Source organism: Erythrolamprus reginae, chromosome 3 (genome assembly GCF_031021105.1).
Source record: "Erythrolamprus reginae isolate rEryReg1 chromosome 3, rEryReg1.hap1, whole genome shotgun sequence".
NCBI classification, from domain to species: domain Eukaryota; kingdom Metazoa; phylum Chordata; class Lepidosauria; order Squamata; family Dipsadidae; genus Erythrolamprus; species Erythrolamprus reginae.
Window position 1 is genome coordinate 119,953,976 of NC_091952.1, and position 13,097 is coordinate 119,967,072.

General features: G+C 39.5%; 1 protein-coding gene across 1 annotated transcript in view; it reads right to left on the minus strand.

The window, feature by feature from the left end:
• ABCA4 (ATP binding cassette subfamily A member 4) overlaps window positions 1–13,097 on the minus strand; it is a 193,023-nt gene that overhangs the window by 147,002 nt on the left and 32,924 nt on the right. Inside the window, exons 8-11 of the mRNA XM_070746513.1 lie at window positions 5,296–5,385; window positions 4,443–4,683; window positions 1,946–2,085; window positions 778–894 (exon numbers count right to left, since the gene is read on the minus strand). Coding sequence (XP_070602614.1) covers window positions 778–894; window positions 1,946–2,085; window positions 4,443–4,683; window positions 5,296–5,385 — 588 coding nt within the window. The remainder of the gene's footprint in view (window positions 1–777; window positions 895–1,945; window positions 2,086–4,442; window positions 4,684–5,295; window positions 5,386–13,097) is intronic.

The window sequence follows — 13,097 nt, forward strand, 5'->3', positions numbered from 1 at the left end:
TTCTGAAACAGTGTCCCTCAATCAGTTTTAAGATGCATGGATTTCAACACCATCCCATGGCTGGCTGGGGGATTCTGGGAGTTAGAATCCATCCCTTTTAAGGTTGTCAAGGTTGAGAAAGACTGCTCTGGGCTAACAAAGAACAAAAATCTGCTGGATCTTCTCAGCATTTACCGGTAATTAGAAGTGATCAACCTGGAGACCAGATGGACTAATATTTATAGATCCTTAGATGTATTTGTGTTCAAATGTTGTTGGTTTCCCCCCCTAACTTCAATGCTCCATGCTGAATTATTGTATTTTAGTTCAGGAATGGGTTCCACTTACCTTCACCACCGGTTTGCATTGTGATGTTTTGCGTGCACACACGCACTCCACTTGTGCACGCACGCACTGCTAGCACATACCTCCCCTCATGTAATTCTGCTCTGCGCATACTCAGTGGCTTTATTGAGCCCGAAACACAGCTGAAGAAAAAATCAGCTATGCTTCGGGTGAAGGGATAAAGTTAAGTATAAACCTGGGGGCAGGTGAGAGGGCCTTTTTTCAAGAAGCAGCAAGGGAAGTAACTTCCAAATGGTAAAAAATTTGGGGGGGAAATCCCCCCCCCCCAAAAGATGGTAGAGCCCACCAATTGGCGCTGACTGAACAGGATCCATTACGCCATTGTGACATCACCAGCAGGTCACTACCGGTTTGGGCGATCCAGTCAAAACCGGGAGGAATCCACCCCTGCTTTAGTTGCTTTTCCATGCTAAGCAAAGCATCTGTACTTACTCGGATCATGTCCATTTGTACACTTTCACTGAAGAAATTCCACAGCTGAGGTCCCACTTCTTTCCATGCTTTAGTGAAGAATGTCAAGCGTTCAAGTTGTTCAAATGTAGAATTTGCCTGAGGAAATTAAAATATATTGAACGAGGAAAAGGAACCTGGAGATGGTGGTGGTGTCTATATTTGTTGACTTTGGTAAATGTTGCCAATCAATCTTGTAAATAAAAGTGACATTCTTTGAAATGAGATGTAAGTACAAGTCCATAAATATTTTTTGAAATTTCTCCTAAAATTATCTAAACATTGTGAGCCACTGAATTAGGAAGAAAAACATTTTTTCTTCACGCCCTAACTATTCAGGATGTGTTTGTGTGTGTGTGTGTGTGTTTGTTTGTTTAAGAGAATGAAATGTATTTAGAAACATAGAAACATAGAAGACTGACAGCAGAAAAAGACCTCATGGTCCATCTAGTCTGCCCTTATACTATTTTCTGTATTTTATCTTAGGATGGATATATGTTTATCCCAGGCATGTTTAAATTCAGTTACTGTGGATTTACCAACCACGTCTGCTGGAAGTTTGTTTCAAGGATCTACTACTCTTTCAGTGAAATAATATTTTCTCACGTTGCTTTTGATCTTTCCCCCAACTAACTTCAGATTGTGTCCCCTTGTTCTTGTGTTCACTTTCCTATTAAAAACACTTCCCTCCTGAACCTTATTTAACCCTTTAACATATTTAAATATTTCGATCATGTCCCCCCTTTTCCTTCTGTCCTCCAGACTATACAGATTGAGTTCACTAAGTCTTTCCTGATACGTTTTATGCTTAAGACCTTCCACCATTCTTGTAGCCCGTCTTTGGACCCCTTCAATTTTGTCAATATCTTTTTGTAAGTGAGGTCTCCAGAACTGAACACAGTACTCCAAATGTGGTCTCACCAGTGCTCTATATAAGGGGATCACAATCTCCCTCTTCCTTTTGGTGATAATAACTTAATAAATATTTTAGTGATAATAACTTAAGATTAGTTGAATAGACCTTTCTCCTAAAGTGCTTTAAGAAAGGAGAGAGATGGGCAATCTAGAAACATGAAATATAAGCAAACAAACAAAAATACTGCTGGTAGAAATAATTAGAAAGGGAAGAAGGGAGAGGAGAAATTCTTACATTTTTCAGTATCTTCTGTATTGCAGGTGAATCAGGAGTGAAGAGGATTTTCCCCATCAGCAATGGTTTCATAGTTCTCCAAATTATTTTGGTTAAAGTGTTTGATTCCATGGTTTGTATCAGCTGATTACAAAAGAGTGCTGTTAGAAGAGGATAAGGGGAAAAAACAACTTACATTATATAATGCTGAGCTACTCTCATTGTTCAATGCATCCTGCAGACAAAGTCAATTCTCCTGAAAGGATCTTTTCATATTACTATTCATATTTCTGTCTGGAACCCATATCGCATCTCAGACATTAACACCCTTGAAAATGTCCAAAGATACTTTACCAGAAGAGCCCTTCACTCCTCCAGTCGAAATACTACGAGACTAGACTTTCAATCCTGGGCCTAGAAAGCTTAGAACTAAGACGCCTTAAACAAGATCTAAGTATTGCCCACAAGATCATATGCTGCAACATCCTGGCCTGTCGGCAACTACTTCAACTTCAACTTCAACCACAACAACACAAGAGCACACAATTTAAACTTAATATTAACCGCTCCAAACTTGACTGTAAAAAATATGACTTCAGTAATCGAGTTGTCGAAGCGTGGAACTCATTACTGGACTCCATAGTGTCATCCCCAAACCCCCAAAACTTTACCCTTAGATTATCTACGGTTGACCTATCCAGATTCCTAAGAGGTCAGTAAGGGGCGAGTACAAGTGCACTAGAGTGCCTTGTGTCCCCTGTCCTATTCCTCTCCTATATCTCCTATACCTTTCTTCTATTCCTATATCTCTTCTTCTATTCTTTCATTGATATGTTCTATTAATATATCTTCTTTTCTATTCTTTCTTAGATATATTTTACTATGAGTATCTCCTCTATAACCTTCATCATGTATTTTACTATGTGTGTACAGTATATATATATACCCACTAAAACCCTCGTTGTGTATTGGACAAAATAAATAAATAAAAATAAAATAAATAAAAATCGTGATCCCTATGAACTGAGCAGACTGGGCAGAACAACTTGTTCTGTATTTGTATATCTGCCATGCTCCTGGTTACAAAAACAGAAGAATAAAAATCGGGGAAGAGAAATAATACATTTATTGAGAGCATTGTACAGCAGACATGGCCTTCCCCCTCAATTCCCCGTCCCCCCTGTTCTTTTATTTTTTAGGTTCTTGCCTAATTCTTGAAATTTTGAATGTTGGAATAGAAAACTCAAACTGGCCATGGCCAGTTCCATTTTTGTTTTGTTTTTAAAGTAAAAGAGAAATGAGAAAAAATGTTGGTTACTTTTTCCTAAATTTTTATTTGTGCAAACTTTAAAAGATCTATCAGTGAAATGAATAACAACATTAATATTTACATGACATTAGAACAAAAACAGAATAATCATACATCATACATTTCCCTAATCAAACATCCTGCACTTCAAGATAGACTGGACTTCATTATAATAAAATGTATTCTTATAAAGAAACATATCATCATATGACAAATGGTTTTTTTTAATGCTTAGCTTTGGAGTCTCCAGATCATACAAACGTGACACACAAAAGCAACAACTTTTTATTTATTTCTATTGACCTGTATACATTTCGGTAACAAACTGGGCATCTGTACCTTCGCAATAACTTTGGGATACCTCAAATTCTATCAAATATTCATTAAAAACTTCGCCTTACTATTGGATTGATCCTACTTGCTCAATTTTTTTTATAGATCAAGAGCCTCAGAATAGGGAAAGAATTTAAGATAACTAGCTAGTTTGTGGATTATACAAAAATAAAAGTTATTCGTGAATTGTGAAGATTATTGAAAAATAATAAAACCAGATAAATTGTTGCCAACATCGAAAGCAAAAGATGCCATTGAATGTAACTTATTTATAAGTCCCTAATAAGACCATCTACACTTAATATGCTGTGATTAAGTAGAAATGTAGGAAGTTCAGTGAAAACAAACCAAGCAGACATTTCTCATTAACTAGCACTTAATATAATAACTTGTATATGTTATTTTTTTCTTGTTTGTATCTCATGCTTATTACTTCTACAAATAATTAAGGAACATAGGAATTCCATCCCCAGTTATTTAACCATAGGAACCAGCTTTTTAGATCAAGCATTTTTTTAACAAAAGAATTTTCTGCAAGAACCATTTCGTAGGTTTTACATAAATCTTTTATTTTTTTTAGTGGATGGAAGTTCTACCACTGCCCATATCTGAGTCTTTGGTAGCTCTCTTTGAAGCACCTGGTAGTTCTCAAAATACTACCAGTCTCAAAGAAGACAGCACCCTTGCACTGCCAGCAAAGATACACAGCTATCAGATCCCTCCCTTAATGATTGCAGCTGCTTTTTGCCTTAACCCAGATGAAACACTAATTGTTCAGTCCAAACAGTCCAAATGACTAAGAGGGTAGGGACACTATCACTGTCTAGGCCAATCCATCATTCTCACATGAAGTCATGATCCAAATGGGAGACTTACTGGTTGAGTTGTCGTAAAAATAAACGGATTCCTTTTCTTTAGCATCAATTCCAAGGAAGGCCTTGTAATTGTTATCTTCATACCAGTTTAGAGAGAGTATTCTGGATCCAGCTCCCTCTGGGTAACCACAGAAGAGGTTGGATAAAATACTCAGCAACTGCAGTAAGGATGCTGGTTCTTCCTCTTGAAGAAGTGGCTGAAGTGTTGACAAAAGCACTTGAGCGCTTGGCCTGTGAATTAACTGGCATGAAAAAAAAAAGGATCTTGATGAATGGTTTTTAAATTAAGAACCACTACAGCCTCTATGGATCAAAGAACACTACTGTAAATAAAGATAAGGAAACCTGGCCCCTTCTTGATCAGAGGCTAAAAAGAAAATAAATAAATAGACATGGTACTCTTAAAGCCCTCCATTCCCACTGACTCTACCACTTCCACTGACTACCATCTGGCTGTGTTTTCTGGAATTACCCAATTATTGCTGTGCCAAAAACTAGTAATGATGATAGATTTTAAATTGCCTCAATTTAAAGGGGCAATTTAATGGGTGGGAGAGCCAGAGGATTTTGCCAGAGTGGAGCAGCAGATAAAAGGCTATCATTAGAAGAAAACCCAAGCATTGCCACACTGTTATTTTAGCAATTTTAATCTCAGAAAAATGTATGAGGATTTCTGTCTCCAGGGCCAGAATAGTGTGGTCAGATCTGGGTAATATGTAGTTTCCACATTGGTCTTGAATAAAGCCATTTACTCTAATAACTAGATTGTACCCAACACAATCATCGTCTCCAACCAGAAACCTTCTAGAGAAATTGGCCTACAAAATTAAAAATTTTAAACCATGTTTACTTACCTTTTGTACTGCTTGAGATATGTTAGAAAATATTCGTCCCCAGAGCACTAGGTCAGCACCTTGTGCATTATTATCCCAGACAGTGGGAAGCTGCAGTGGAAAGATAGGCATGCTAGTGAGTGATTAACAGAATTTCACTCATGATAGACCTTGAATGTTTGCTTCCGTCTAAAGACACAAGCTTTGGAGTGATGGGATTGTAAAACCAATTCAAATATAGTAATGGCAGCAGTATCAAAAATAGCTGAGTATAAAGGTATGCATCTACCATCTTTGTTGTATGGAGTGAGTACTGTATTGGTTATTACACTTCAGAGGAAATACAAGTGCATGTTGAATATGGTAGAAAGAAGTATTTCTATGAAGAAGAGAGGTTATCAAGGATGAATGGGTGATAAATGAATGTTGATTGAATACAAAGTGTGTAACCAGTTTTAGGGGAGGTCAATGAGGTTATAGAGAGAGAATGAATGTTGATCACATTGCACATTCAACAGAAGAATGAATAAGTTAAAAGGAAGGTGGAGATCAAGAAAGTCTTTGAATGAAGTTGATGATATCCTTCGGAACTGCCTTCTACCGCACGAATCCCAGCGGCCGATAAGGTCCCACAGAGTTGGCCTTCTCCGGGTCCCGTCGACCAAACAGTGTCGTTTGGCGGGCTCCAGGGGAAGAGCCTTCTCTGTGGTGGCCCCGGCCCTCTGGAATCAACTCCCCCCAGAGATTAGAACGGCCCCTACCCTCCTTGTCTTTCGCAAATTACTCAAGACCCACCTTTGTCGCCAGGCATAGGGGAGTTAGGATATTCCTTCCCCTAGGCCATTACAAGTTATGTATGGTATGTTTGTGTGTATGTTTGGTTTTTATAATAAGGGTTTTTAGTTGTTTTATTAAATTGGATTGTTACATGTTGTTTTTTATCATTGTTGTTAGCCACCCCGAATCTGCGGAGAGGGGCGGCATACAAATCCAATAAATAATAATAATAATAAGAGGGAGTTGAGAAGATTAAAAACAAAAGGCAAGATATGAAGTGCTATACTGAAGTAATATATGATTCAATGTGAATTAGATTTAACTTTTTCCTTTTCCCTTCCTCAGGGCTTTGATTTTTTTTTGGGGGGGGGGCATTTTTAAATTTCTCATTTGCTACCTTTGCATAACATTATTTACTCCAGAGAATATTTGGATGAGCAGCTATATTGTACATGTTGAAGGACATATCCTGAAATCTTAATTGTTTTTGGATGGTTTAGACAGAACCAAATCTTGGATTAGAGGAAAATAAAGCTATCTTGGGTTAGTAGCTTTAAACTAACAAGGTTGCTTGAATGAAAAATCTGGAATAGGGATCAGACAGAACCTTAACTAGGTTATCTTATGCATTCAAGAAAAAACCTTGAGGGCTCTTTCAATATATTCCTTCTGGACTAATCACAACTGTCTCCTGATTCCGAACACAGAATCCCTAGGAATAATTTATCCTATTTAAGGAGAGCATCTCATATCATTGCTTTTCATGAGTTGTATTTTCTAAAAGTCATCCATAGAAAATTAGATGACACCTAAAAAAATATAATGCTTCAGGTAGCATGCTGTGACGTGGTACTCTCAACATTTGTTGACACTGTAAACCACAACAGAAAACTTCTTTACACAATCCGCCCGCACAGTTATCCTTTTTATTGTAAAACAATAATGTCCTGGTGTAACACAAAGGGCTTGAAACAACTTTGCTGATGACCTAGTGTTTGTAGAGCTCAGAAAGAATGCAATTTTCTTTCCTAGATGTGAAGTGAAATGTACAAGACAAGCTGGAATGCATGGGCTGCGCTTCAAACTGTGGGAAATATATAATTCAAGTATGAAGATGATTCACTCCCTTTACCTTTTAGGTATTATCCTTCTGGCTTGTCAAAATTATTTCAGAAAACTTCACTCAGTGGAATAACACATACCACAGATTACAGGACAGGCCTTTTTTGTTCATGGTCTGTCTGTCACTTATGAGAAAGTCCAGTGAAACAAGGAAATTGTAATGTGAGTAATTTTACAAGGCAAACAAGGGATTTTTAAAAATCGTCTAAGCCATACTGCATTGCTCTGTGTTCATTTCCTTGTGCTATCATAACTTCCCACCAGTCATTTGGATTAGTTAAAATATTTAGCCATCTTTTAGAATCCAGATCAGATGGATCAGATTCTTCATTTGACTTGCATTTTCAGCTTTTAACAGCAGTCCTTGGGGTTTGCTGATTCCTTTGTCCAGAAAAGGCAAATACTGTACAGGTAGTCCTTGACCATAATTGAGCCCATTTTTTGTTGCTAAGTGAGACATTTGTTAAGTGAATTTTGCCCCATTTTATTATCTTTCTTGTCACAATTGTTTAAGTGAATCGCTGTGGTTGATAAGTTAATAACATTGCTGTTAAGTAAATCTGGCTTCTCCATTGACTTTGCTTGTCAGAGGTTTGCAAGAGTTGATCCTGCCACCATAGTTCCCTCTAAGCTGAGCAGTGAGCAATCGCTCACTTAAAAATCATCATCAACTCAGAGTTTTCCAAACCTGCCCAGAAGCCGAGAGGGAAAGAGTGAGAGAGGAAGAGAGGAAGAGAGAGAAACAGATAGAAAAAAGAGAGGAAGGAAAAGAGAAAGAAAAAGAATGGGAGTAAGGAAGAGAGAAAGAAAATCAAAATCTAGTTTGAAACTAGCTCAACTATTTAAGTGGCATTTTGATATTGATAGAGTTGCCCTATTATGAACTCACTGTTATAGACACACAGTACAGTATTTTATTTTGAAATTCTCTGAGGCAAAACAGGGTGGGTTTTTTGTTTGTTTGTTTGTTTGTTTGTTTGTTCGTTCGTTCATTCATTCATTTATTTATTATTTCTGTGCCACCCAGTCCTGAAGGGACTGCCGCTCAGATACTATACTTTTCCGCCCCCCCCCCCCCAAAATTAGAGGGAACACTGCCTGCCACTCTGCAACCGTCATATAAGTGAGTCAGTTGCCTGTTGTCTGAATTTTGACTCAACCTGGGGCTGGGAGGTGCCTTAGCATTTAGAATTAGATTTAGCATTTAGATTTATATACTGCTTCACAGGGCTTTATAGTCCTCTCTAAGCAGTTTACAGTGAGTAAGCATATTGCCCCCAACAATCTGGGTCCTCGTTTAATTGACCTTGGAAGGGTGGAAGGCTGAGTCAACCTTGAGCCTACTGAGATTTGATCTGCCAAACTGCTGGCAACTGGTGATCAACAGATGTAGCTTGCAGTACTGCACTCTAACCACTGCGCCACCGATTTAGCGGTCATAAGTGTGAAAAAATGGTCCTGTCACTTTTTTCATAGCTGCTGTAACTTTGAATGGCCACTAAATGAACTGATGTAAGTTGGAGACTACCTGTAATAAATATATGTTGATTTAAAACTGCTCATATTAGAAGTGAGGTACCATTCTAGATCTGCAGCCTCATGCGTCATCAGCTGCGTCTTATTTCTGAGTCCATACACCTAGGTTTGCATTTTTACTGATCAATGAGGTGAAAATAGTTTAAAAATTCTCCATATGGGACATTAAACCAAAACATTAAGGGACTTTGCCCAGCATTGGCCTTTACTGATAAAAAGAGAATACTGGGCCACAAAATGCTCTTATATACTGATAAAATGGATGCTTTATATTATAAGGAAAGAAGAAAAGACCATGACAAACATACACTATTTGGGGCAAGATCCTCCAGCTAACATTAATTTCCTTCTTAGTCTTGATAGTAATCTTATGATTGCTTCATAGAATATAGCCAAAAGTCTTAAAGTGGGTGGTCCCTAGCCCCTACTCCGTGGACTGGCCTTGGTCAGCAACATGCCAGAAATCAGGGCACGCAAACAAGCAGAGTCCCATCTGCAGGATACAAGCAGCACACGAAATCACAACCCCTCCAGTCTGCGGAAAAAATGCTTCTCCATGGAATTGTTGCCCCAAAGGGTTGAGGGGCCAGTGCTTTAAAGCATCCTTATGTAAAATTTGTATTACAGCCACATTATATGAGATTCCATGTATTATAAGCTTCAAAATGAGCTCTGCATTCGTTTCCTGTCCTTACTGCCCATATTGTAGAACAGGTGTCCCCAAATTGAGACCTATTTATCAGTATGTATTTGATTTTCAAACTGTTTCCCCAGCCTTCACGGTCAATGGTTGTATTGACTGACAGAGATTAAAGTGAAGGGAATGTCAGGAAGTATGCCAAAACTGCATGTAAAAGCAATGAAAAGAAAGAGCTCTTAGTGAGAAGCAGCAAACACATTGCATGGAGACTTCCAGTTTATAGTCAGCCGGCATCCAAGTACTGATAACCTTCTCCTCTGTTTTGATTTCCAGATACAGTATGTTGAACTTCAATGTTCATAATCAGAATAGAATTTTCCAGCAGACTTACATTTGTTGTTAAGAATTTGGGACAGAATGAAAGCCTTAAACCAAAAGACATGTACAGTACTTTGGTCAGCTAATGATTCTAAAAAAATAATAATACAGGTACTCCTCAACTTATGACTGGTGGTCTAGCAACGGTTCAAAGCTACATCCAGGCTTCCAGGCTCAATGACAAAATCAAGTCCTCACTGGTGATGCAATGGTTAGAGTGCAGTACTGCAAGCTACTTCTGCTGATCACCCGGTTGCCAGCAGTTTGCCAGATCGAACCTCAGTGGGCTTCATTCTTCCAAGGTCGGTAAAATGAGGACCCAGATTGTTGGCGGCAATATGCTCACTCTGTAAACCGCTTAGAGGGGGCTGTATAGCACTGTGAAACGGTATATAAGTGTAAATGCTATTGCTATTGTTATGGTGTAAAATCAGTTCTGATCTTTGAAGAAATGCTGTGCCAGAGGACAGGCACCACCACACGAAAGGCTGTTTTCCTGGGTCCTGCAACATGACAGCCTCTAATGGATGGGATCTAGAATAACCTGTGCACCAGTTGCGACCCTATCTGGACCGGGACTCACTGCTCACAGTCACTCATGCCCTCATCACCTCGAGGTTCAACTACTGTAATGCTCTCTACATGGGGCTACCTTTGAAAAGTGTTCGGAAACTCCAGATCGTGCAGAATGCAGCTGCGAGAGCAGTCATGGGCTTACCTAGGTATGCCCATGTTTCACCAACACTCCGCAGTCTGCATTGGTTGCCGATCAATTTCCGGTCACAATTCAAAGTGTTGGTTATGACCTTTAAAGCCCTCCATGGCACTGGACCAGAATATCTCCGAGACCGCCTGCTGCCGCACGAATCCCAGCGACCGATTAGGTCCCACAGAGTGGGCCTTCTCCGGGTCCCGTCAACTAAACAATGTCAGTTGGCGGGCCCCAGGGGAAGAGCCTTCTCTGTGGCGGCCCCAGCCCTCTGGAACCAACTCCCCCCAGAGATTAGAACTGCCCCTACTCTCCTTGCCTTTTGTAAGCTCCTTAAGACCCACCTTTGTCGTCAGGCATGGGGGAACTGAGACATCTCCCCCGGGCATATACAATTTATGAATGATATGTCTGCATGTATGTTTGTTTAGAAAATGGGGTTTTTAAAATATTTTTAAACAGTAATTTAGATTTGTTGTAAATTGTTTTCACTTTGTTGTGAGCCGCCCCGAGTCTGCGGAGAGGGGCGGCATACAAATCTAAATAATAAATAAATAAATAATAAACCTAGAAGCAAAGTGACATCATAGAAACATAGAAGATTGACGGCAGAAAAAGCCCTCATGGTCCATCTAGTCTGCCCTTATACTATTTCCTGTACAGTATTTTATCTTAGGATGGATATATGTTTATCTCAGACATGTTTAAATTCAGCTACTGTGGATTTGCCAACCATTTCTGCTGGAAGTTTGTTCCAAGCATCTACTACTCTTTCAGTAAAATAATATTTTCTCATGTTGCTTCTGATCTTTCCCCCAACTAACCTCAGATTGTGCCCCCTTGTTCTTGTGTTCACTTTCCTATTAAAAACACTTCCCTCCCTAACCTTATTTAACTTATTATTTAACCATTTAACATATTTAAATGTTTTGATCATGTCCCCCCCTTTCCCTCTGTCCTCCAGACTATACACATTGAGTTCATTAAGTCTTTCCTGATACGTTTTATGCTTAAGACCTTCCACCATTTTTGTAGCCCATCTTTGGACTCGTTCGATTTTATCAATATCTTTTTGTAGGTGAGGTCTCCAGAACTGGACACAGTATTCCAAATGTGGTCTCACCAGTGCTCTATACAGCGGGGTCACAATCTCCTTCTTCCTGCTTGTTATATATCTAGCTATGCAGCCAAGCATTCTACTTGCTTTCCCTACTGCCCGACTGCACTGTTCACTGTTCACCCATTTTGAGACTGTCAGAAATCACTAGCCCTAAATCCTTTTCTTCTGAAGTTTTTGCTAACACAGAACTGCCAATACAATACTCAGATTGAGGATTCCTTTTTCCCAAGTGCATTATTTTACATTTGGAAACATTAAACTGCTGTTTCCATTGCTTTGACTACTTATCTAGTAAAGCTAAATCATTTGCCATATTACATCCTATACATCTAATGGATCAGAGGTATTACATGTACCAAACAATAGTGTATTCTCCATAGTGGTTGGAGCCAACATCCAAGTATGGGATGACATCATCCATCCAGCCAATCAGGACTGTTTGGCTGGTTGGCTCCACCCTACGAGAAGAGGCGTATCGGGAACACCAACACCACTTTTGCACCAGCTGAAGATTGGGAAACTCTTCAAAATCAGCCCCATGTAAAGCTCTTTGCAGTACTCAAATTTAATCAAGGCATAATGACCTTACGCACTGCTTCCCAGTCTAGGAATGGGATAAATTGCCTCGCGACATAGAGCTTTAAAAGGGGCATCCTAGCCAAGCCTGCCACCTGCTCTTCAAGCGTGTTCAGGAGAACCCCTGCAAACTTCTCCGCAAATGGACAAATTCTCTGTCTCTCCTTTCAGGAGGATCCTTTTTCAATTCAGATTTCATTTCCTAAGGCAAAGTTGTAAAATGCAGCAACTCTCAATTGGATTGCAGGTCAAAAGGCCTCCCAGAGGAGCTAAGTGCCACTAAGGGCATCATTCCACTCTGACAGCAAGCTGACATGAAAGCCAAGAAAGGCTTCTCAGGCACCAGAAATGTTTCAGCTGTCAGAAACCTAACAAAATGACAGCTTTCGGGAAAAGGCATGTTGGTGTTTTCGCACCAATTGTATACAGTAGCAGAGCCTTTGACCGAAAGTGCCTTGGGGCATTTAGGGTACTTCATCTGAACTTTCGATACAATAGAAGAATAGAGAGACCACGAGGCTCGTTCTGGAATGTTTCCAATCATGGGGTTAATCTAAAGGCAAAGGCTGATTCAACTATATCCTGGAATAATGCAGGGGGGTCTCTTGCAGGCCTTTCTCCTCCTTCTCCTTCATTGCACCTTGACAGAGCAAGCTTGGCTTATTGCCTCTGCCCACATTATCCATTCCTGGTACTAGTCTGTGGTACCCTCCTGGAAGAAATCTAAAGAATGTGCTGACTCTGACAAGTATAAATGGTCTCTTTCCCTCCTTCGGTTCTTCTTTTCTCCGTCAGACAAAACTCTCTTATTCTCTAATGAATTTGTCATAGTTGCATCCACCATTTGACTCATGATCCAAATCTTCCTCCCTTCGCCCCTGGTATCTTTAATTAAAAAAAAAAAATTTCCAAGGAGATGTGTTAGTAATTCTCCAATTTACCCACAACACATCTCATTACATTTT